The sequence below is a fragment of the Rhinolophus ferrumequinum genome, chromosome 17 (genome assembly GCF_004115265.2).
Source record: "Rhinolophus ferrumequinum isolate MPI-CBG mRhiFer1 chromosome 17, mRhiFer1_v1.p, whole genome shotgun sequence".
NCBI classification, from domain to species: Eukaryota; Metazoa; Chordata; class Mammalia; order Chiroptera; family Rhinolophidae; genus Rhinolophus; species Rhinolophus ferrumequinum.
The window spans coordinates 6224123-6246703 of record NC_046300.1 but is presented as its reverse complement, the minus strand read 5'-3'; the positions used below and the strand labels follow the sequence as shown (position 1 = coordinate 6246703).

At 58.6% G+C, this 22581-nt stretch overlaps 1 protein-coding gene across 12 annotated transcripts in view; it reads right to left on the bottom strand.

Annotated features, from left to right (window-relative positions):
• Positions 1–998: 998 nt before the first annotated feature.
• The window catches only part of CACNA2D2 (calcium voltage-gated channel auxiliary subunit alpha2delta 2), a 132782-nt gene continuing 111199 nt past the window's right edge, over positions 999–22581 (bottom strand). The window contains exons 6-39 of one of the 12 annotated variants that reach the window (XM_033132774.1): positions 21945–22086; positions 18759–18890; positions 18510–18567; positions 17774–17824; positions 17550–17649; positions 17279–17437; positions 16938–17045; positions 16749–16827; positions 16096–16145; positions 15834–15923; positions 15554–15625; positions 15270–15344; positions 14043–14117; positions 13893–13964; positions 13741–13812; positions 13579–13640; positions 12648–12724; positions 11421–11441; positions 8617–8677; positions 6328–6425; positions 6049–6139; positions 5880–5942; positions 5673–5776; positions 5318–5416; positions 5140–5228; positions 4886–4933; positions 4583–4654; positions 4327–4479; positions 4133–4185; positions 3965–4020; positions 3684–3810; positions 3458–3567; positions 3289–3371; positions 1004–3196 (exon numbers count right to left, since the gene is read on the bottom strand). In XM_033132774.1, coding sequence (XP_032988665.1) covers positions 3056–3196; positions 3289–3371; positions 3458–3567; positions 3684–3810; positions 3965–4020; positions 4133–4185; positions 4327–4479; positions 4583–4654; positions 4886–4933; positions 5140–5228; positions 5318–5416; positions 5673–5776; positions 5880–5942; positions 6049–6139; positions 6328–6425; positions 8617–8677; positions 11421–11441; positions 12648–12724; positions 13579–13640; positions 13741–13812; positions 13893–13964; positions 14043–14117; positions 15270–15344; positions 15554–15625; positions 15834–15923; positions 16096–16145; positions 16749–16827; positions 16938–17045; positions 17279–17437; positions 17550–17649; positions 17774–17824; positions 18510–18567; positions 18759–18890; positions 21945–22086 — 2943 coding nt within the window. In that variant the 3' untranslated portion in view covers positions 1004–3055. Of the gene's footprint in view, positions 3197–3288; positions 3378–3457; positions 3568–3683; positions 3811–3964; positions 4021–4132; positions 4186–4326; positions 4480–4582; positions 4655–4885; positions 4937–5139; positions 5229–5317; positions 5417–5672; positions 5777–5879; positions 5943–6048; positions 6140–6327; positions 6426–8616; positions 8678–11420; positions 11442–12647; positions 12725–13578; positions 13641–13740; positions 13813–13892; positions 14118–15269; positions 15345–15553; positions 15626–15833; positions 15924–16095; positions 16146–16748; positions 16828–16937; positions 17046–17278; positions 17438–17549; positions 17650–17773; positions 17825–18509; positions 18568–18758; positions 18891–21944; positions 22087–22581 lie in introns of all 12 variants that reach the window. The other 11 variants (XM_033132771.1, XM_033132772.1, XM_033132773.1 and 8 more) reach the window with 11 other exon arrangements.

Sequence of the window (22581 nt, the reverse complement as noted above, 5' to 3'; positions counted from 1 at the left end):
AAGCATGTCCCTAATTTTTTTTTTAGTATAGTTATGTCTCATGCAATATTGGGAACATACTGAAAAATATTCATTATCCGAAATTCAGATTTGATTGGATGTTCTGTATTTTATCTGGCAGCCCTACCCCCTGGACCTCTGGGGCCATTGAGGACATGGGGGCTGTATCAGGGGTTGCTAGTTAGGCATTGCTCTATGGCCAGCGCCTGCAGAGGAGTGAGGAAAGGTGCCTTTCTTTATTGAGGCCTGGAATGCCCTCCTCCACTTATTTAGCATCTAAGGCCTCCTGGCCACAGGCCTTTGCTAATTTTTTGCTCTTTGCATCTGGGGTGTAAGTATTTCTCCTAAGTCTTAGTTTGCGCATCTGCAGTATAGGGATAAATTAGGACCCAACTGCAAGGTGGTGGTGACTCAGCTGGCTGCCACTGGTTGAGTGCTGAGCATTGTAAGAGAGTCAGGAGCACTGGGAAACCTCTGCACTGGTGATTATGTCTTTCCCCCTGAAAAGAACTAGAAGGTCACATAGACTAAAGTTGACTATTAAGAGAGTTGAGATTAAAATGAATAAAGGCGTAGGGCTGGCCGGAAGGAGGGCTGAGAGGATTTGCAGAAACTGACTCAGAGTTGGGTTCCAGTGTGAGCAGCAGTGGCCACCGAGAGCACCGGGCCTTGAGTCTCCCCTGGCCTGGGAGGGACAGCGGTCATACTTTTAGGTGGACCAGACCCTGGCTTCTCTGGACAGCGGCACTGGGCCCTCAAGCACCAGGTGCTGGAGTCAGGCCAGGTATTCTCTCTTTGCTTTGGGTGGAGGACCTGCCCACTAGATTCTGGTAGTCTGACCTGATGGCCAGATGCCTGCCTAAACCTGCATCTCATCTCCTTGAGCCTTTGGAAAGCTTTTTTTTTTTTTTTAAAGACACCTTTTCCCAGATGCTTTTGAGAAGATTATACAAGACAGTGGATTAAACTATCTGGCACTTAGGAGGCTCTACACCCACCTGGGACCTGGATTGCGATGGCCTTCACTCCCAGCTGCGTGCTAAGTGGGGCTCTGAGGTCAAGGTCACTTGTCTTCAAGCTACTCAATCGTCACCCCAGGGTAGACACAGTAGATGGGAACCATTTGAAGTGAAAATATGAACATTATTTAATAACTGATCTTCTGTAATAAACCATTTGAAAATATTTTACAAGGAATCACACACACAGTATTTTACAAAGTTTCTTGACTTTTTGTCGCTGTTGTTTTTCCGACTTGTCTGTACAAAATAGAACAACAACCAAAAAAAAAAAAAGGGCAGAGAAAAGGAAATGGTCCCCCAGTCCCCCACAGATCCCCGAGCCCGAGGTAAGGGGACAGCCAGGTCAGGTGGGTATTGAGAAGGATCAGACCCAGCTGGGGGTTGGACAACTACCTGATGGGAACTGTTTTGTCTGTTTTTCTGTTTTTTAAACTTAAAATATATATTTTTCTGTATATGTTTGATCCTTTTTTATTTTTATATTCTCCATTGAGCACCTGACTACACTACAGTTACACACACGCCCCCGCAAGACATGGCTGGCATCTAGGCTGGGGTACAGCGTGGGTGCCCACCCTGGCACCAGCAGTGGGCATGGACCACACACACTGAGAAAGCGACAAGCAACATAACATTAATTAACGGAGCCATTCATTAATGCACCCCCGCCCCCCGCCTCCCAGTCCATCTGAGCCCCACGGCCACATGCCCCTGCCCTCCGTCCCGCACTGGCTCCCAGGCTTTGGGGGTAATTACCAGAATGAATGGTGTGATGTGCCCAGGCCCAGTCTCTGTGTGTGCACAGAGTGTGTGTATGTGTGCGTATGCATGTGCAAGTGTGTATTCAGCAGGGAGGAGCAGTTTGGCCTCCTGGGAGCAGAAGGGGGTGTGAGGGAAGGAAAAGGGGAAGTGGGCACAGGCTTGAGTGTGTAAGGGCCAGATTGGGGGTGGGATGGCCCAGCTAGGAGCAATCAAGTCACCCCGCTAAGGCAAAGGGCAATGTCTAGTTCCTCTGCTGAAGGGTGCAGGCAGTGGCATGTGGTCCCACTGGGGACTGACACTATTGAGAAATGGTTACGATGAGCACCTGGGGGGGTGAGGGGCATGTAGGGGACACTGGCGGCTAGGGTGGGTCAGAGGAGTCGTCACCCTCTGCCCCAGCATTTGGCACTGTTTGACATTCAGCTTTAGAGATGGAGGACCAGCTGGGCTGCAGGTCAGATTAGAGGGGGGTGGTGAGCAGGAGATGGAATGCCCATGTGCCAAGCCTCCCATCAACCTCTTGCCCTGTGTAAGGCTTTGTGAGCCCCCACCCTCACCCCACCCCGTGGTGTGCATGTCCGTGTTTGTGTGTGTGTCCTTTGGGGTATGTCTAATGTGAGTCCAGTTTCTGCCCTCAGGGCTTCAGGTGTGTATGCGGTTTTGTCTTAGCCAGTGTTATTGTCACTGTTTGGACACCTCCAGGGCTTGGGGGAGGGAGAGGAGGATGATGTAGGCCTGAGAGGGGCAGGAGTCCACTGGGAGGCTGTCCCGGAACCTCTCTCCTGCTAAGACTTAAGCTGGGATGGACAGGCCTCAAACTGCCCGCCTCAACGTCCTCAATTATTCCCAGGGAATCCAGATTTGGTCCTAGGTGGGGCAGAAGGGACAGGTTAGAAGAGTTCAGGGGGGTAGGGCCTAGTTCTCCCACACAAAGGGAGCGTCCAGGCAGGGTGGGCATTGAGGCCTGGTTTGGCACCAGTACTGTGTCTTCTCTGTCCCAGCCCTGGGGATGGGTGAGTCCAGTGGGAATGAGGACTCTGGGGACACTTTGACAGTTCAGCAGCAGATATGACTTGGGGGCCAAAGATCTGCGGCGCCCTCTTGTGGGACCCCTCTACCCGCGCACACACACTCCAAGGCTGACTTGTGGGGCCTGGCGCGTCCAGGTTCAGGTCCTTCAGTAAAGGAGGGGGTGAGGATCTAAGGTGGGGACGTGGGGCAGGGCGCAGGGGAGAGGCGGGGAGGCCTGGGGCGGGGGCGGGAGGGGGTGCTCAAGGGCGGTGCGAGGCGTGGGCGTGGACTTGAGGCTGCGGCCGGGGAGGCAGGCCCAGGAGGAGCAGCAGCTGCAGAGACACCAAGACGCCCAGCGACGGCGGGAAGGAGGCTCCGCGGCCGCAGTCTGAGGTATCTTCCTGCGGGAAGAGAGAGGGAGCTGGTCGCCCTGGGCGCGCCGGGGTAGGGCAGGGGAGCGGGTGACCGGTCCCCACCGGCCCTGGCCCCTCACCGTCGCGTTGTAGTCGAAGCAGATGTGCGGACCTCTCCGGTATCTCGGTCTCTGGACCAGTTCGCACTGCTCCGGGCCGTCCGCTGGGCATGGGTGGGGAGTCAAGGAGGCGGCGGCGGCACGGAGGGGGCGCGCGGAGGGGAGGGGGCGGGGGGCCGGGGCAGGATACAGTGCGTCTCCTTCTGCAGCAGTCGGCCGGCCTCACACTGGCTGCACAGCGGCTTCTCGGCCACCACGAAGAGAAGGTTGGTGTTGGTCAGTCTCTGAGCGTGGAACAGCCTGGAGGCGGCACAGAAAGGCGGGGCATCGAGGTTCTCGCCACCCCTCCGTCCAGGCCCCGCCCCGTGACCCCGCCCCGCCCCGCCCCGCCCCTCCAGTCCCGCTCCCACCAGCACCTGGAGCAGTTTCCGCAGTCGATGATGGCGTTGTAGGAGGCATTCACCGCGCCGAAGTAGTACTGGGTCTGTTTCATGACGCAGCTGCTCTCGCGCGCCTCGGGATTGCCCTCGGCCTCCGCGGGATCTGCGAGGGCCCAGAGCGCCTCAGCCCCACCCCGACACCCTGGAACCTCTCGGGCCTCAGCTGCTCTCAGCCTAAGTCCCGCCCTCCCTTTGGGGTCGGTCTCGGGGTAGACAGGAAAGGAGTTTTGACAAGGGGCCTCCAAAGCCCTACCTACCTGCCTGGAACCAGCTGTGGTAGATGAGGCCATAGAGAAGCTGCTGGAACAGGGACCTGCAGGGCATGGGTCACCGAGTGGGAGTGGTCAACAGAGGCCAGTGCCCTGCCCCACTTCACTTGAGACCTCCGGCCAGAGAGCACCCTCCCTGACTCCAGTGGGACTCACCAGGCGGCAGCTGAGGTCCACCAGGCCAGGTTAAGGAAGTCTGCAATGGTGGGCTGAAGAAGAAAGAGGGGGCACGGGCTGCCACTTCTACCCCTGGACCCGGTCACCCCCACCCCTCTTGTCAGAGGTGGGAGGTCATCTGGGGGCGGGTCTCCCAGCCCTCTCACCTCCGGCCAGGCATTGCTGGGACTCACCACAAAGATGCCCCGCGGAGCCGCACCCAGATTGCCTGGGGGCTGGGGGGCACAGGCGGCCTGATAGTCGTATGACTCCTTGCGGGTGTAGAAGGAGTTATTGTAGAGTGCCAGCATCAGGTTGGCATCCACCTCACTGAAGAACCTGCCCACCTGGGGATGCCGGGAGAGAGCAGTAATCACAGGGCTGGCAGTGCCAGGCCCGCCCAAGGCTCAAACCCGGACCCTTTCCTTCTACCCCCTTCCTGATCCTCACCTGGTCCCACTGATGGTTCTGGTTTGACAGCACCAGGAATCCGCCGTCATCAATGAGGACACAGAGAAGGTCCTGAGAGGTGGGGAAGGGGAAGGAGGATGGAGAGGGGCCCGGGCCCAGAACTTCCTCCCTAGACCCTGGCAATCCAGTGGTGGAGTGAAGGGTGCACCACTTCCCCCAGTTCTGGTGAAGCTGTGAATTCAGGGTGGGGTGTTGAGACCCACAGGCCAAGGGATGGGCTAGGAGTTGCACTTGGGGCTAAGAAGTGGGGGTGGGGTACGCTGGGGTTCAGGGTACACGTACCTCGTTGTTGACCTCGCAGTCCATCTCACAGTGGCTGTTGGGGCCGCACTGCTGGGCAGAGAGCAAGGACCGTAAGGTGCCACCGGCTTTCCGCCCTCCCATAACCCGTCATCCATCTGGGTCCCCAGGCCATCAGCAACAGCCCCTGCCTCCCCATAGGCACGAGAGCCACTCCGAGTGGGAGGGTTGGTAGGGGTTCCTGGGGACTCCAGAACGGGTACTGTCGGGCACTGCCCCCATCCCTGCACAAGTACCTTCTGAGGCTGGTCCTGGTGGGTACGGTTGCTGGCTAGCACCTTGAACTTCTCAGCCCAGGCCTCTAGGTCCAGCTTGACACCCACCACTACGGGGGAGAGCAAGGGACCATCAGTGCCCACCTGCCTGGTGGCACCATGCCCACTGTCTCTCCCGATCTCTGCCCTGGGCACTCACCTGCTGGCCTCAGGGTGCGTCCGCCCAGGCTGAGCTCCACAGCTGTGCTGACAAGAATGCCTACCGTGTCATTCTCCAGCTCCAGAGGCCTTAACAGGGCTGGGGGTGGGGCGGGGGGGCAGGCAGTCAGGAGGAGGGCTTGGCAGCCACACTGACCACTCTATGCTGAGCCCTGCTGACCCAGGAGCCCAAGTCAAGGCTGAGCCCAGCCTGAGCACCCAGCACCCAGCACAGTATTTGGCACAGCTTCGCCCTCTCTTCTCATCTGTCCCTGTCTCAGCCAGCCTGGTGTTTGAGAGGTGCCTCAGAGAGCGGAGCCCAGCCCTGGCTGAGCTTTCCCTGGGAGGCCACTCACCATCCTGGGGTGGGGGCTTGAAGACATAGCCACGGTTATCCAGGCTGCGGCGGTAGAAACTGGCATTGAAGGGCTCAGGGTTCTCTGTCCAGTCCTCAGCTGCCCTGGTTGCCAAAGACAGGCAGAGGTTGATGAAAGGGGTAGCTTATGGTGGCCAGTGGTCCCAGGAAGTGGCAGGGTGTTGGGACAGTGGGGTAGGTCACTTACTTGTTGGGGAATACGCGAGTGATGCCACCATCGGTGGCGGCAAACACGGCCAGAAGGCTGTACCTGGGGGCAGCAGGGAGGTGAGGTCACAGGCCTGCCTTCTGTAGGTAGGGCCAGGGCCCCTGGGCCCCTCCCAGCCTCCTGCCCCCACATGCTGGGTGGTGCCTACGTGTTGAGATCCTGGTCCCGCCACACGCGCTCTACCAGCTGCTGTGTGATACCCGTGTCCAAGATCAGGTTGTGCAGAAGGAAGTTGTTGCCTGGAACAGGAGGGTAGGGGTGGAGGGGGCATTTTCTTGTGGCTCCCTGCCCACTCACCTCCTCCCCTCAAGGCTCCAACAGGAGCCTTCCCCTGACCTGGCCCAGGCGCTACCCTTAGCTCGGGCCTGCGAATTTCCACAGCTGCCCCTTCCCTGGGTTCCTCCAGGCTGCCCCACCAGACACTCACACTGCTTGGAGTCTGGAGTCACTTTCTCCATGAGCTCAATGAAGTTTTTCAGGAACTCGGTATTGTTGTCTGAGGCATTCAGGTCCTTGCAATACTCTCTGGGGGTGGGGGGCAAGAAGAGTGGGCTGGGGTGCTGGATAGAGCAGAGGGTCGAAGCTTCCCAGCAGGTCTGCCTGGCTGTTGGCTGAGAAGCCCAGGCCTCAGGGAGGGGCAGGTGTGTTCTTACAGGCTGCAGCCACGAGGCGCCTGGCAGGCTCCCAGGTCTCAGGAGGGGCAGAGCTGACAGGAGAATGAGGGTCTGCTTCCTCAACTCTGGTAGGTTCTCCCTCCTCGGCATGACCCTGCAGAGCCTCCCACCTCTCCTATGTGTCTGGGAGGCCCTCCTAGCGGGCTCACCCACCTGTATGTTGCAGTGGTCCATGGGCACAAGGTGGGCGGAGTCCCAGAACTGGCTTAGTGAACCGAGTCTAAGACCTCAACCTACGCTCCTCCTGCTGCTTCCGGGCTGTGTGCCGTTGGACAACTCACTCAAGCTCCCTGAGCCTGTTTTTTTCATCACACCACAGAAGATGTCAGGAAGTCAGTGGGAACATATGGGTCCTCGGACTGGCTATTCTCTCTGCCTGGGATGCTCTTGCCCCAGAGATGGACAGGCCAAATCCCTCACCTCAAGGCCCTCACAGGGCTCAGAGAGCATGGGGGCGATGGGGCATTTGGAGGCCTGCTTGGGCTCTACTTCCCAAGAAGTCTCGGCGAGTCGTCCTTCTACCCTGGTAGATCGAGCTGTCTCTCCTGTCCAATTCCTCACTCATACCCCTCTCCACTGGCCCGGACGGCAGCAACTTTGTGGGAATTTTAAAAATGTGCTGCTTTGGGGCAGCCGGTTAGCTCAGTTGGTTAGAGCGCAGTGCTCTTAACAAGGTTGCCGGTTCGATCCCCACATGGGCCTCTGTGAACTACGCCCTCCACACCTAGATCGAAACTACTTGATGTGAAGCTGATGGGTCCTGGAAAAACACACTTAAATAAATAAAAGTTAAGAAAAAAATGTGCTGCTTCCCCAGGCTCTGCTAGGGCCCACAGCTTGGTGAGAGCACCGGAGACTGGCCCCCAGGGCCTTTGTGCAGTGCACAGCTCGTACTTCTGTGTGGAGGACACACTTGATATGCCCAGAGTGACACCCACACAGCTGGGCTTGAGATCCTTGAGATCTGGGTCACTTGCAGTCCCCCCATGTATACATTTATGTTTGTGGGTTACTTTATGCACTCACCCAACATGTATTTATTGAGCTCTCCTGAGCCAAAGACACAGAAGTGACAAAAACAAACACAGTCCCTCTCCTCAGTGGGTAGGGTCTTGTAGACCACACGGGCCTTTTCCCACATTTCTACAGTCACTGATGCACGCAGCCCACCCCACATTTATACTGCAACTTTTAGAAACGTTCACAATGACTCACAAAGACAAACACACCATCTACGAGAGTCACAGAGAGATTTGTGGGTGCATGCACGCACGTGCACACACGGAGGTCAGGAGAGTCCAGAGCCCCCGTGTGGTGCCTGAGAGTGCCCGTGGGTCTCTGGTAGCTGCACCCACCTGCCCTCATCCAAAGCCCAAGTTACAGGGGAGGGCTTTCCCACCTGGGGGCCCGCCAGGCTCCTCAGATGTGGGCCATCAGGCAGAGGGTGTGCACATGAGGATGTGTGTGTGCGCGCTAACTGCTCGCAGGGGATGCTGCAGGCCTGGGCCTGTTCTGGGCCCTGATCCCTCACTAGTCAAAGCAGGTTCTCAAAGCCCCCATCCCCTCTTCTGCCCCAGCCTCAGTGAGCCACCACGCCTAGACTCAGCACTGCCAACAGGGGCTCTGACTGGCTCAGTCCCCAGACCCACACAAACACTGACACAGGACAAGGACAGGGTGCAGGGTGGGGAGGGCACCACAAACCAGAGCAGCAGCTGCCCATCAAGGGGCATGCTGTGGACAGCCAGCCCAGGGCAGCAAGAGCTCCTTCTGGTTGCTTGGGAGGGTAGGGAAGGTCAGTGGAGGGTCCAGAGCCCTCTGCCCCAAACCTGGTGGGAGCCGGAGCTGTGGGCAGCTGGCCACTGCTGCCTGGTTCGGCTACATGGCCCAGGTATGCACATGGCAGCACATACAGGGCTATGTATGGGGGGGTGGGCGACACTGCACAGGACAGATACACAGAGCTCCAGGTAGCAATGCAGGAGGCGGGCCAGGGCGGTCAGGGTGGGGAGGACACCTCAGCAAGGCCACACGCAAGCTACCTGGGAGCAATGAAAACATGTCCTTCAGACTCAAAGCTGCTGGGGAGCAGGAACTCAAAATCTGCAACAGAAACGGGGGGTTATCCGGCGGGGGTTGGGGAAGCGGGAGGCCAGGGGGCTCAGAGCTGAAGGGGCTGGAGGGACAGGGAAGGGGGTGGCTTGAGGGGAGGGGAGACACCAGCAAAGAGGGAACCCGCCACTTCCACGTTCAAGTTCGAGCCAGAGAGAAAGGGTGGGTTGGGAGGGGTGGAGGGCCTGTGGAGACTACAGCATCGCAGGAGGAGGGCAGTTATAGCCAATATGTTGCCCGGGCCTGGTCCTCTGTCGGCAGTGAGTCCCTTGGCGTGGCTGTATATGCTTCCATACGGATGTATAGCACATATACACGGACACACACACACACATATATATACACACACTGCTATATATATGCATGGTCTGGGGGAGGCGCCAGTCTCGCTCTTATTGCATCCATAATGGAAAAAACCGCATGCGGAACGCCCTTCGCCTCCAAAGAGACTTTGAGGAAGGGGATTGGCTTTTGGCTGCGGATTTTTATCTCTCTTTCTTTGCTGCAGCTGTTTGCATTTTGGTAGGTCTTGCTTTTGTTCTGTGTCAGGCATCAACATGGCCAAACCGAGGGGGTTTCTCACGGGCACAGACAGTCCAACCAGAGACGGTGTGGGCAGCTGGGGGTGGGCTGCAGTGCATTGTGGGGTTTGGCGGTCCTCCCTGGAGTGAGGGGAGACCCTTGAGGTGCCTGTGAATGCTCCCACGCTGCAGGAGGAGAGTCTGGGAGCTGGGAGGGGGCAGGAGGGCTCCTTGAACCTGCATACTTGCCCTCTTGGCTGGGGAACGAAGGCCGGTGGGGAGGAAGGGCTAAATCTCCCTCCTTCCTAGGACCTGTCTGGACTAGAGCAGCCAGGGAGGAATGCTGGGGCCTCTGGAGAAGGTTTGGGGTGCTGTGCTGTTGAAGGATCCACCAGTGGACCTGCGTATGTGTGTGGGAGTAAGCACACATGCATGAATGTGTATGTGCGTGTGAAAGCATGTGTGTGTGAGAGCACGTGCTGCATTAGTGTATATGTGTGGGTGTGTGCAGGTATGTGAGTGTCTGTGTGGGTTTGTGAGTGAATCTGGGGATGTGACCCCTGGGGCTTCTCTCTGGCCTCTCCCTGCCCAGCTGGACTGGCCATCTTACTGGTCTGCATCTGGAAGGTATCCCTCTGCTCTCCGTCTGTCGCACTCTGGGCAGTCCACTTTCCGATCGTTTCACCCAGATTCCAACCTCTCTGTCACCCCAGGGCTTTATTTTTGCAGAAAGGTCTTCCCTGTTCCCAAATACTCCCACAATGCACTGCAAGATTCCAGGGAGGGGGGCCTTGGGGTGCCTGGAGGGGCAAGGCAGTCACTGGTTGGACTGTTGCTTTCTGATAGGACTGTGAGGCGGGGTTTGGACACAAGCCGACAGGGAAGGAGTGGGGGGGGGAGAGGAGGAAGAGGAGAAAGAAAAAGGAGGTGGGGAGCAGGAAGGGAGGCTATCTATGGTTGTCATTGTTATCAGGGCCCTGCGTTTCTGGGGGCCCTGGGAGGGCTGTGGGAGGGGAGAAGAGACAACTCAAGCCAGTGGAAGGAGGGTACGTTTCCCCCCCTCCCCCCCCAGGGCAGTGGGGTCGCTGTATCCTCTTTGCTGGGCTACACTGGACAGGGCTCCTAGGGTTTCCTGGGGAGCCCCTGCTTTCAGGCCATGGGGACCAGGGGCAGGACATCCTCCCATGGCTCTCCATGCCCCATCTGCCCAGGTGTTCCCTGAGAGCGGTGTCTCTCTGTGTACCAGTGGCAGAGACCCTCGTGTGCTGCTCTCATTCACTCCCCTTGTTCTCACCAGGATCTGCGAATTCACTGCCTCCCTTTCCTGGAAGTCTCTGGCCTGGGTACCTGTGGGTGCCAGAGCCCTTTTTCTTCACATCTAGACTGACTCCCTCCAAGCTCTTTTGCTGGCCCTTGGGGTCCCGATAGACCCCCTTTCCATTCCTGGCCAGGCCCATAGACCCTGAGTCTGCCTTTATTTCCCAGGGGAACGCCTTCTCCGGACCACCCTCCCAGGAGCAGCGAGGACCTCAGGGTGGGGCTCTGGGAACACTGGGGCATCAGGGGACAGGGGTTCAGCACCTCGGCCAGCACCCAGGATGGTCTGGTCTGCCCGCTGCCTTATCCTGCCTCCTTGTCTCAGGGTCAGGGCACAAGGCTTCCAAAGCCTTCTGTCTTTTCTTGGGAGTGCTGCCAGCTTCTGGAGCCCCCAACAGAGGTCAGAGGAGGGAAAATTCGCCTAGAGGAAGCCTCACGCACCTGGCCCTTTCCCATAAGCATCATATAAGCCCCTCTGAGGACTGATCTACCCCCTGCATCTCAGGCCCCTGCATCTCAGGCCCTTGCACTGCTGGCAGGTGGTGGTGCAGAGGCATCCAGCCCTGTCCCCACTGTTGAGTTGTCTTGGAGGGACAGAGAAGGTGGGGGGTGGGGACAGGGGCTGCCCAGAGGGATCCAAGAGGATGAGGTGGCCTGATGTCTCAGAACACGCTGGAGAACCACCCTGCAGGTAGGGCCAGGGGAAAGGGCCTCTGGCTCTAGTAGGGGTTTAGGGATCGGAGGAAAGGCAAGAACTAGAGGAGCCAAGGGGATGCTGGGAGGAGGGCCCTGGAGAGCAGGGGTGTGGCTGGTCCTGGGCAGGGAGGGGGGCAAGCAGGGGTGTGAGGGTGGGTGGGGTGGGGAGAGGAGGGTGCACTGGTTCTGAATATACTTGCCCTTCAGTTTGCTGATTGGCACTGGGACAGTCCACCAAGAGAGAAAGCGAGGAAAACAAAAAACAACACAAACACAAAAACAAACGAAAAGGGGGAGGGGAAGGGGGGGGCACAAACAATATTTTATTCAATGGCTGTTTGAATGAAAATATTGTGTCTCATCATCATACCGAAAGGAAACTTCTTGCAAAAAACGACATGAGAGAGAAAGAGAGAGCAAGAAAACTCAAAGGAGATGAGCCCCAGTCGGCCAGGTAGGTGGGGGCGCCCGGTGGGGCCGGAGCCCCAGCCTCCCTCCCAGTGACCTCTGGCGGTGGGCAGGCGGGGCCACAGGCTCCGGGGCCTCTTGGGGGAGGCCCAGGGTGAGCAGGACATGCAGGGAGGAGCCACAGGCAGAAGAGAGGGAGAGGGAAGAGAGGTAGGAGGGCAAGAGAGGGACAGACAGGGAGCAAGGGAGCAGGGCTGGGAGAAGAAGGAAAAGAGGATGAGAGCGGGGAGGGTGTGAGACAGACAGGGAGGGAGCCTGAAACAAGAGAGGGAAGGGAGGGGTGCTGGGCAGGCCGAGAGGGAGGGGGGAATGTGGGAGAGAAAAATGGAGAGAATGGGCAGAAGGGAGGGGAAGAGAGGGAGGGAGATAGAGAAGGTGGGGGTGCAGGGAGGGGAAAGAGAAAGAGAGAGGGAGGCAAGGAAAAGAGGGAGGGAGGGAGAAAGAAGGCAAACAGTAAGGGAAAGAGTGGTCCTGGGAGGGAGGTGAGAGAGGCAGAAGATGAGGGCTGAGGTGAGGACGAAGATGAGCAAGGATGAGTTGTGAGAACAGCAGAGGGGGCAGAAGGTAGAGAGAGAGACCCTGGGGGTGACACCACAGGGGGAGAGCTGCAGGGAGAAGGGGAGGGAGCGATGAGAGGAGGGGTATCTTCTGGGAATGCGGCCCCCAGGGCTGTTCGGGGAGGCAGGCTAAGGAGGGAAGACACGGAGTAGGAGAAACCAAAAACAGAACCTCAATGGAAACCATGAGAGAATGGTCTGGAACCAAATCTGAGAAAAGGCGAGCATGCAGATTTTCATAGACTTTCTGGGCTGGTGCCCCAGCCTGCGGATGCCTGGGGGGTGGGCAGAGTGGGCAGGAGGGGCCGCCTGGCTGCAAGCGGCTGGCTATGCTGCCTGGGGCCGGCCAGGGTGCGGGGCAGAGGCAGGGGTGCAGGGCGCAGGCAGGGGTCAGCCACTTACACTTGACCTGCAGGATCTGGTCGCTGAGGTTGGCTTGGAGGTAGAAGGTGCTGTAGGGAGGGAGCACGAGCCCTAGGCTGGGAGGAAGGCAGGGGAGGGGCGTGGGTCACTGCTGGGGAGAGGAGGGCCACACTGGCACCCCTCCCCACGGCCTTGGAGCTGGGTAGAGGCGCCTAGGCTGCGGCCTCCCCTTCCCTGACCACCAGGGACACCTTTCCCTGGTTAGTGGTGGGAGATTCATGGCCTAGGAGCCTGGACCCTCTACTCCCCAAATTCTCCTGGAGGCTTCAGGACTCCTAGTCCCAACGCAAATCTCCATCCCACCCCTCACCCCCAGCAGCCTTCCCCAAAATACCAGCTGCTCAGCCAGCCTCCTGCAGCTGGCCAGCAGCAAACTCACAAGGAGCAGGACACTGGCAGTGAGCTAGGCTGGGGCGGGTGCTGCTGTGGGAGTGGGCTCCACAGTCCCCAGAGACAGCTGAGAGCAGAGCTGGCACTAACGCAGTGCTGGGCAGCCTGGGCTGGTCGTGGGGTGTGGATGTGACCGCCTGGGGTGTGGCCTGACCACAGGGACCTGCTCCCAGGCTCTGCTGCTTGCTGAAAGGAGGCCAGTGAATGTGCTGAAGATGCCATCCTGGCGGCAGACACCCAGGGATACAATCCAGGCAGGAGGGAAGTTGGGGGGAGGAGCAGACAGCAGGGAGCCATCAGAGGTACTGCCTTGTGTCTGTCCTGTGCTCCCAGGCGATGGTGCTTGTTCCTGAAGGGCTAGTGAGAGGCCCCTGGGCACCGAGCCTCATGGGGTGAGAACTGAGCAGCCCTGGCTGCTGGTGCCCCACGGGGATTTGGCACACTGGGGTGGGGGAGGTAGGAGGGGGCCCACGGGCTCCGACTCTGGGCTCAGGGGCCGCCCAGCCTTCGCCCCACTCACCTGTAGTTGGTGCTCCTTATAGGCACCCAGGTGTAGTTGCGCATCGCCTCATCTATGTACCTCTGGGAGAAGAGGCTGCGTCAGGTACTTGGGCTAGCAGGCAGGGGTGGGGTCCGCGGGAGGAGGAGGCCTCCCCTGGCTCTCTGCCCCTCCGGCCCTCACCTCATCCAGGGACTTGACCAATGTTCTGATCTGCTTGTGGCCCTTGTGACCATCGATCATGCTCCGACGGATCTGCAAGGGCCAGAGCTGTGAGGGGCAGGGTTCCTGCCCTCCCCGGTCCTGCGTACCCCCATGCCCGCTCCCCTCTTCACCTCTTCCTTATTCTCATCCTCTAGCTCTGCATCTAGGAAGTCCAGAGTCACAGGCTCCCGGAAGTTGGTGGTCTGCAAGAGGCAGGGAAGGAAGTCAGGGGTCCCTATCTCATAGGGTTTACCCCCCTCCAGGCCACCTACCTGGCTCACCTGGGGCTTGAGGTTGGGGTGCAGCAACACGTAGCCATTCAGGTCAATGGCAAACACGTAGCCATTGGCTCCAAGCTGGGGGTATAGATTGGGGGCTCAGGGCCTGGAGGGCTGGGCAAGGGTGCTCTGGGCTCCAGAGCTCTTCCCTGGCCTGCCTTCCAAGCTGCTGAGGGGTGCCTGCCTGGGCCAGGCCCCCACATACCACTGGGCCCCAAGCCTGCTACTCAAGCCAAGCCCAGCAGTCTGGTGCCCTTTATGCACCAGCCCTGGCTGAGGCTGACCAGCTCCATGGGGCCACGAGGCATTTGGCCTTCTGTAGTTCTCACGCCACCCCTGCTTCTCATGGAGCTGTCAGCCAGATTGTTCTTCTCCTGGTCCCCATGTCAGTAGAGCGCAGTGGGAGGCATGTACCCCGGAATCCCACAGGCCTGGGCATCCCTTTTAGGTGGCAGGGAAGGAGGAGCAAGACCCTGGACACACCCTTAGCACTTGGCAGTTTTCTCCCTGCACATGGAGCCAACGACAGGTGCCTTCACATGGCTCAGGTTTGAGGAGGCGTCACACACAGCTCAGCCCCCACCCCTTTCACAGCCATGACCTACACCCTCTTTGCTACGGGCCCGGGGCCAGCCACACTGATCTTGCCCCTCCCGAGCTTATGATTCTGGTTTTCACCTTCAGGACTTTGCTCAGAGAGTTCCCTTTGCCTCCGAGGTACTCCTTCCCCCCTTTCTACCCAGGACACTTCTGCCTATGCAACAGTCCAAGGGTCGGCAAACTACGGACCATGGGCCACACCTGACCCGCCACCTGTTACTGTATGGCTGTGAGCTAAGAATGATTTTCACATTTTTAAATGCTTGAAAAAGACTGAAAAAAGAATTGTTTCATGACGTGAAAATTATCTGAAATTCAAATTTCAGTATCCACAAACAAAATTGTGTTGGAACACAGCCATGCCCATTTGTTTGTTTTGTCTGTGCCCATTTTCCCAATACCACAGCAGAATTGAGTATGAGGATTTAGGCTGGCAGGGCCTCACATAGTCAGTCTGGCCCTTTACAGAAAATTTGACGACCCCAGCTCACCTCCTCCGGAAGCCTTCCCTGACTGCCCAAACTCAGAGGTCTCTGTGGAGGGGTTGTAATTGCCATCAGTGCCCTCTCCTGGGCCTGGCTGGGTCCCAGTGGGAGGAAGAGCAGGGAGGACAGGCAGGTGGACACTCACCGTGTAGTTGGGGGTGAGCCTCTTGATATCATTCAGAGCCACATCGATGCCCATCACGCCCAGGATCAGCTGGTTCTGGGAGCAGAGGCGGGAGGTCTGCAACAGCTCAGTTCCACGGCGAGCTCCCTGCCCTTCCCTCCCCAAGGCCTCAGGCTGCTCTCACAAGCAGCTGCCCGGTCCAGTTTTCAGGCCTGCCTATCTATCCATCCTCCATCCCAGACCTGCTACGGTCATGCCCAACTCTCCCCAGGTGTGTCTCGCCCTTCCCCAGTGGGAGACCTTACCTTCTTTTCCCCAGGGCCATCCTGCGTCAGGTTGAATACTGGGAGGGTCCCTGTCACCACCAACCCCAGCCCCTGAAAGGAGAGGAAGGTGATGGCTTGGTCTCCTGTGGCCAGCCATGCCCCCACTCCAAGTGTTCAGACAGAGGCTTAGGTTCAAGCCACTTCTCTTGTTCCTCCATTTGGTTTACCCCCACCAGGGGTCCCTCCAGGACCTTGACCCTGTGGGTACATCCCTGGGGGAAGGTCGCTAGCCCCACCCCTCCTTGCCCAGAGGCCTTACCAACGCATCCTCATACACGTTCGTCCATTGCACCTGCTTGGCCTCCTTGCCCGCCAGCACCATGGGCCTGCCCAACACGTCGAGATATTCCTGGAGGGGACGGTGGGCAGGGGTCACGAGTCCCTTCCTCTGTCCTTTCTCTGTTCTGCTTCCCATGCGTCAGCATGCCACCAGGGGGCGCTCTCACCCCACAGCAGCCCGTCATTGGCGCTGTCCCCACGGAGGCAAGGAGCTGGGAGGAGGGGGCCCCCCACAGTCTCACCTGTGTGTTGATGCGGATGGCACCGATGGAAGGGATCTCAAAATAGTAACCTGTAAGGGAAGGGGAGGCAGAGGCGGGCCTGGGTGGTGCTCAGGAACCACAGCACAGGGGACCCTGTACCCTGGGGTATGTCTGCAGCCCCAACTAGTTCTTGAGGCTCCCTCTCTTTTTGGTGTCACTCTCCTTGAATCAGGTCCCTTTAGTGCTCCCTGCTATTGCCCTGTCAATGGGAACGAGCTATGGGAGGGGCTGTGAACGTAGGCATAAGGAAGCAGCTGGGTGAAGAAAGGAGCCTGAGGCCTCAAGTCCCTCATTCTAGGATGGCGGTGACATTCAGAGTTCACCCAGGGGACAGGCCCAAATGCATGGAGACAGACTGACCAGCAAACAGACACACAGGAACAGACAAGCTGGGAGATGCACGGACAATGGCCACTCAGACAGATGGGCAGAAAAAATGCTCAGTCAGATGGACAAGTTAGGCAGCCAGCCAGCCAGATAGATGGACAGTCACATGTACAGAAAGATGGACAGACAGTGGATGAACAAGCAGCTGGAAAGCTGGACACATGCAAGGACAGGCGGACAAGCAGCCCGGTGGACAGCAGGGCACGGCAGGCGGGCCCCATGGCAGTGATGCCCAGATGAGGTACCTTTGTTGGCGCAGGCCATCCACTGCAGGGGGGTGACGTCATAGTTGTGCTGCCCCACGGAGAAAGTGAACACGCGCACCTGTTTGGGGCTTGCGGTTAATGCTGCGGCAGCCAGAGCACAGCACCACCCCCCCACCACCGCCGTGCCGGGCCCACGTGAGGGCAGCGCCTGCCTGGGCTGAGCCTCACCGTCCGATTGGGCCAATTGTACTTCTCGAAGACGTCCTGCACGCGGTCCTCGCCGCCGTCCGTGAACATCATGATCATTTTATTGCAGTTGGCACGTGTGATGTTGGACTGGGCAGGAGCAGGTGTGGGGTCAGGCAGCTCCCGGCCCCTCCTGGCCCAGGGGTGGGTCTCCCTTCCCCAGGGGCCTGGCCCTCGGGCCCTCCTCCCCCACAGCAGACGGTGCTAGCTGCCCCAGCTGCCCTTTGGGTGCTAACAGGCCATTCGTCTTGACTTCCCCAGTGTCATGAAGCCCCGGCCCTTGCCCGCCCCCAGCTGTCCACTTGCCCACCCCCGGGGCTCACGTTCTGCAGCTGGTCGAAAGCATACTCAAAGCCGGCCTTGTAGCCTGTGGTGCCCTTGGCCACCATGCCCTGCACCGCTTCCTTGAACACCTTCTTGTTCCGTACATTGGCCTGCACCAGGTGTGTGAAGCACGACACCGGCTGCGCCTTCTCATTGAACTGCAGGGACAGCAAAGGAGCTTAGGGGCTTCAAGCTGGCTAGGGAAGGCAGCTGACGTGTGGGCAGGCAGGGTGACCCATTCCTGGCCCGCCGGGCCCCCTTGGCACCTACCGAGGCTACGTTCACATAGTCATCGTCGGAGAGCGTGTCCAGCATCTCACAGACAGACGTCTTCATCAGCTTCAGGGTGAGGCCGCTCACACTGCCACTCCTGGGAGGGCCCAGAGGTGCCCGGTAGGCCTCAGGTGTTCCCTGCTGTTCCCCCAGGGTGTCCCCAGCAGCAGATGCTAGGCCCCTGCCTGCCCCCACCCCACTTGCCAGCACGGCTCACTCACACGTCCACGATGATGACCATGTCTTTGGGTGACGAGGCCCCCTGGATATACCTGTCCGGGGGAAGCCGCCGTTAGGGCCAGACTCATGGGCATCTTGTGGATCCTTCCTTCCTTCTTTTACCCACATATTGATGTAATGTGTCTTTACTGAGCATACCCTACGTGGGCCAGACGGTTCTAGGCACTGAGGATACTGAGCTTAATACAACAGTCCTTGCCCATGACATGAGTGACCTGGTCCCCCAGCACGTGAATGACCCCAAGGAGGGGTGATCCAGAGAGGGGCTGGAAGCGTGGTACTTGGCCTCAGCGGCTCGTCATGTCCCCTGGTCCAGGTTGAGGTCCCAAGGGCAGAGTCTAACTATGTATTGGATTGAACAGGTGGCGGGGAGGAAGGTCACGGGCTACAGCAGGAGAGGCAGAGCAGAGGGTGGGGGCGTCTCTAGGGCTCAGACGGGTGGGGTGGGGGCTGGCATTCACCCTCGGGAACCTCCACTGGTCCCATCCCTCAGTCCCGAGGGGGTGGAGTGCCGGGCAGTGGACGGGGGCAGAGGCAGCTGGGAGGCCTGCCTGGGTGATGGGATCCATTTTCCAGTGGCAACGATGTGTGAAATGAAAATTGGATAGAGCTGGCTGCGCCCTGCTCGGAGGCCTGGATATCAGGAGGGAGGGGAGCAGGCGGGAGACGTGGGGAGCCAAAGGGGTATTCCTGCCCAGCCCCTCCTTGCTCGCTCACCAGGGTCTCCTTCGGACATCGTACAGGTCGATTTTCTTGGGGGCTCGCCATGGGGTAGCTGTGGGGGAAAAGAAGGTGAGAGGGGCTGGCAGAGAAGGGCCTGGCCTGGGTAGGCAGACCTTGCTGGAGTGGCCAGGACATTCTGCAGCCTATGGGTTACCATCCCACCCCACACGCCCCAGGATGAGTGGGCTGGGAGATGGAGGAGGACGCGGTGCTTAGTGGAAGGGGAGACGGGCTGGTACCCACCTGGGTAGTACCGGGTGACGCCTGTGGCACTGCCGAAGACCTGCCACAGCAATGTGGGGTCCTGCCTACGGTTCTCAGTGAACACATTCTCCAGGGCCTCCGTCCAGTTGAGCTCATTGAGGATGATGGTGGCTGTGGGGGAGGCAGGGGGCTGGGGTGGGAAGCGTCTGGGCTGTCCTCTGCTGAACCGTACCACGATGACACCCATGCATGAAACCCCCACTTAGAAAGCCTCACCTGCTCTCTGCCTATCCAGGCGTTCCCCTCATTCCCCAGGGCTCAGCTGGGGCTGCACCAGCTACTCCAGGAAGACTTCCTGGTCTTATCGCACCAACCCTCCCCACAAGTCATCAAAGAAACAGCTCAGTCTACCCTTCAGCCAGGTCCCACATGATCAGGCAGGGCAGCTGTGACCTGTGGCCCCTGGAGAGGGGCCACCCAGGTGGCAGAGAGTTTGTAAGTTGGGATGCCGATCCAGCATGCTGCCTGGAGCTGGGAGCAGGTCCCCTGACAGCTCACCCACTCAGCATGCACTCCGGGCTGCAGCCACAAGAAAGCAATTAAGGGCTCGATGATGGGGCTGGAATTATTCAGCTATTAAGGTACCTGATAAGCTGGAAGCCACTCAGCTCCATGATTAATCAACTGGGGCCAGGAGCAGGCAGGGGTGGGGCTGGGGCTTCTTGGAGGGGCAGGGGCTGTGCCATGATCCTGCGGTAGCACGGACACACACACACACACAGCCTGCACTTACACCTGCATCTAACCTCCATGTTTCCAGGCAGGTGTGTGATCCCCTCACCTCCAAACCTGCCTGCCCAGCAGCCCAACTGCTGCCACGGGCACAGGGACTCATATGCTCATAACTACACACCACTCTGCACCTATAGGACGACACCAATGAGTCCTGCTCTCAGTCCCCGTGGCCAGTTACCCCCACCCTCCCTTTCCCTCAGCCTCCGTGGCTGCACATGGCTAGACCCACCCTGAGCACACTCACTGGGCAAGCAAGGCTCCTTTCAGATGGATGGACTCCAGCCTTCAGATCCCTCCATCCGGGCACAGACTCAGATGGCCTGAGCAGTAACCCTGCCCCCTAACTCCAGACAGCCCTAAATCTGCCGATGTGTGTGTGGCACATGTTTTCACATGTGCAGTGTACCTGTCTCTACATGTGCAACGCTCAAAAACCCCAGCAGGAGTCGGACACCTGTTACTGCCAGCCCTCTGTACTCACCCCTCCCCTAGGGACTACTTCCTTCTCCAGTTTCTTCCATCTCCTTTCTTCTGACACCATCACCCCCCAGCCCTCACCCCGCGGTCCCTATTAAAGATCCACCCCAAGTGAGAATCAGAGAATGCCTTCCAAAGGCCCCGCTCTTCTCAAAGCACCGCTCTGAGCACTGACAGCTTCAGAGCAGCCGAAGAGCTATGATTTAAAGATACACATGCTCCCGGCTCTGCCCACAGCCCGGGACGCCAAGGGCACTCTTCCCGCTGCTCTCTTCCTCTTGAGTGGGGCCTCTGGTGAATCTCGTCTGCTGCCAAGTCCCTCCCCCTCTGCTCTCACTCCCCTCTCTGTGTCCCTGCCGCTTTCCTTAACTGACCATAATGTGAAAACAAAACACATTTCTAGCATTGGCTGTGCCTACTGAACGGTATGTTATGGTCCTGTTCCTAATTTAGAAACTTAGTGAGTTGAACAGTTTCTATTTTTCTCTTTAAGGGAAAAAAATAAAGTCAGGCTCTCAAATGTTTCCACAGTACTCTCTGCCCTAGGAGAGTCTGCCTGACAAGTCCCATCCATCACTGGGCCTCAGTTTCCCCATCTGCACAACGAGAGGCTTGGAGCAGATCATCTGATCATCCTGGAAGCCCATCTATTAGGTTGGCAATTGCAGTTTCAAAGGCTAAAAATAATTGCAAAACCCGCAATTACTTTTGCAGAAGGGTATTCCTGACTCAGGTCAAGAGCCAAGAGAAGACCCCTGGCCTGGCTCGGATGTCCCTGCAGCTGTCTACAGCCACACGCACACACACATACACGCACTGCCAGACACACGTGTGCAAACACTCCAGCCCTCCGCCTGGAAAGGGCCTGCTCCTCGGCCCACACGCACACTTCCACACCCACGTGCACACTCTCAGATCACGCTGAGTTGGGAAACGGGGACCATGCCCCCTCAGGCAGGCGATTACAGATTTAATTAAAAGTGACACAGTAAATAAAAAACATATAAAATGTAATTTGTGTGGGTAGCGAGGGGTGACTGGGGAGGGCGACGTGGCTCCTGTTTTAATTAGCGTGCCTGCTTGTGATAGCGCCCCTCCACTGGCGCAGGCAGGTGGCCTGGGAAGGGGGTGGGGGCAGCGCCCACCTTACCCACCTGAGGCTGCCCAGAAGGCCTGGCTGGCCTCTACGGGGAGGGGACCTCCCCGAGGACCCGGGAGGACTCCCTCCGTTCTGGAGACTACCCAGAAGCTCTGGGAACTTTGCCCAAAGACCTCTACCCCCTGGATTCTGAGGTTACCTGTAGGTGCCCACAGTGTTGTCAGAAACAACAGGCCGCAGAGCCTCACATCCTGCTGCTAGAGCTCCCCATGTAGTGTCTGACTCGTGGCCTCCTCCCCTAAGACCTCCCAAGGCCTTTAGTAAGTTCCTCCTGATGTCTGACTGAAATCCTAGCTGGAGTGACCTGGTTTCTCCGTTGTGCAAAACTGCCCTGTCTGTAGAGCTTGGAATCTCAACCACCCTCTATCCACTTTCCCTTCTCCTCCCCCCATGCCAAGGAGAAGGAGGGAGGTGTTACAGGGGTGGTGTCTGTGTGAGGAGCTGCTCCCAGCCCGAGTCCATCCGAGAGGTAGCTCCTCCACCATTCCTGGGAGGGTAGGGGAGAGCTGTTTTGGGGGCGGGTGGGGACGTGGCCCAGCATGTGACGGCACACTGTGTATGGGCGTATGTGTACACATGGGAGAAGGCTCAGTGTTTTGTAGCGACTGTGAGGCTGTGCCCAGACTGGCTTAATGCCTGCGTGTGGGTGAGTCTGAGAGGTGAGCACGCGTGACCTTGGGTGTGGGGGTCACCTTGGGTGTGACGGCGGATGGCCGGGCCCCGGGACCTGGCGTGCCCGGGCAGTGGGCCTTGCCCACAGGGAGGGGGCTGTTCCTGACGGCGGGCACACTCACAGCCTTTGTAGATATCCGTGGGGATCTGCACTGCCGTGTACGAATAGTTGACCTTGTTCTTGAAGTTTGCGTCCTCAATGAAGTCCAGCCTTAGGGTGCTGGCCTTGGACCCCCTCTCCACATCCTCACTCTCGGGGTCATCCTGCAGAAAGGACACCCCACCACGGCAGTGTCAGTGCCAGCAATGGTGGAATGGGCTCAGAAAGGCCTGCAGGCAGGAGAGGGCCACAGTCTAGGCGGGAGGAGCATCAGCATCGGACTACTGCAGTCACAGCAGAGAGAGGGGACAGGGACAGACGGACACCGGACACGGCCCCTTTACCCAGGAGGCCTGTGCCTCCCACCTCCCCTGCCCACCCCACCTACCATCCCCACATTTGCTAAACTCAGATTCTAAAACCAAAACCAAAACCTAGCCCAACCTCTTCCTGACATCTTGAAAACCAATTCTCAGCCACGGAGGCAAGTCCTGGAGCCAGGGACGAGCGGGCTGCAGACCTCTGCCTCCAGGACATGCCTTGTGCAACCACAGCCCTTCCCAGGAGCTCTGCGACCCACAGACCTCACTGGGCCCGCCCACCCCCTGCATGGAGTATCCTTTGGTGACAGGGAGAGGGCACTGGCCCCCTCTGGGGGA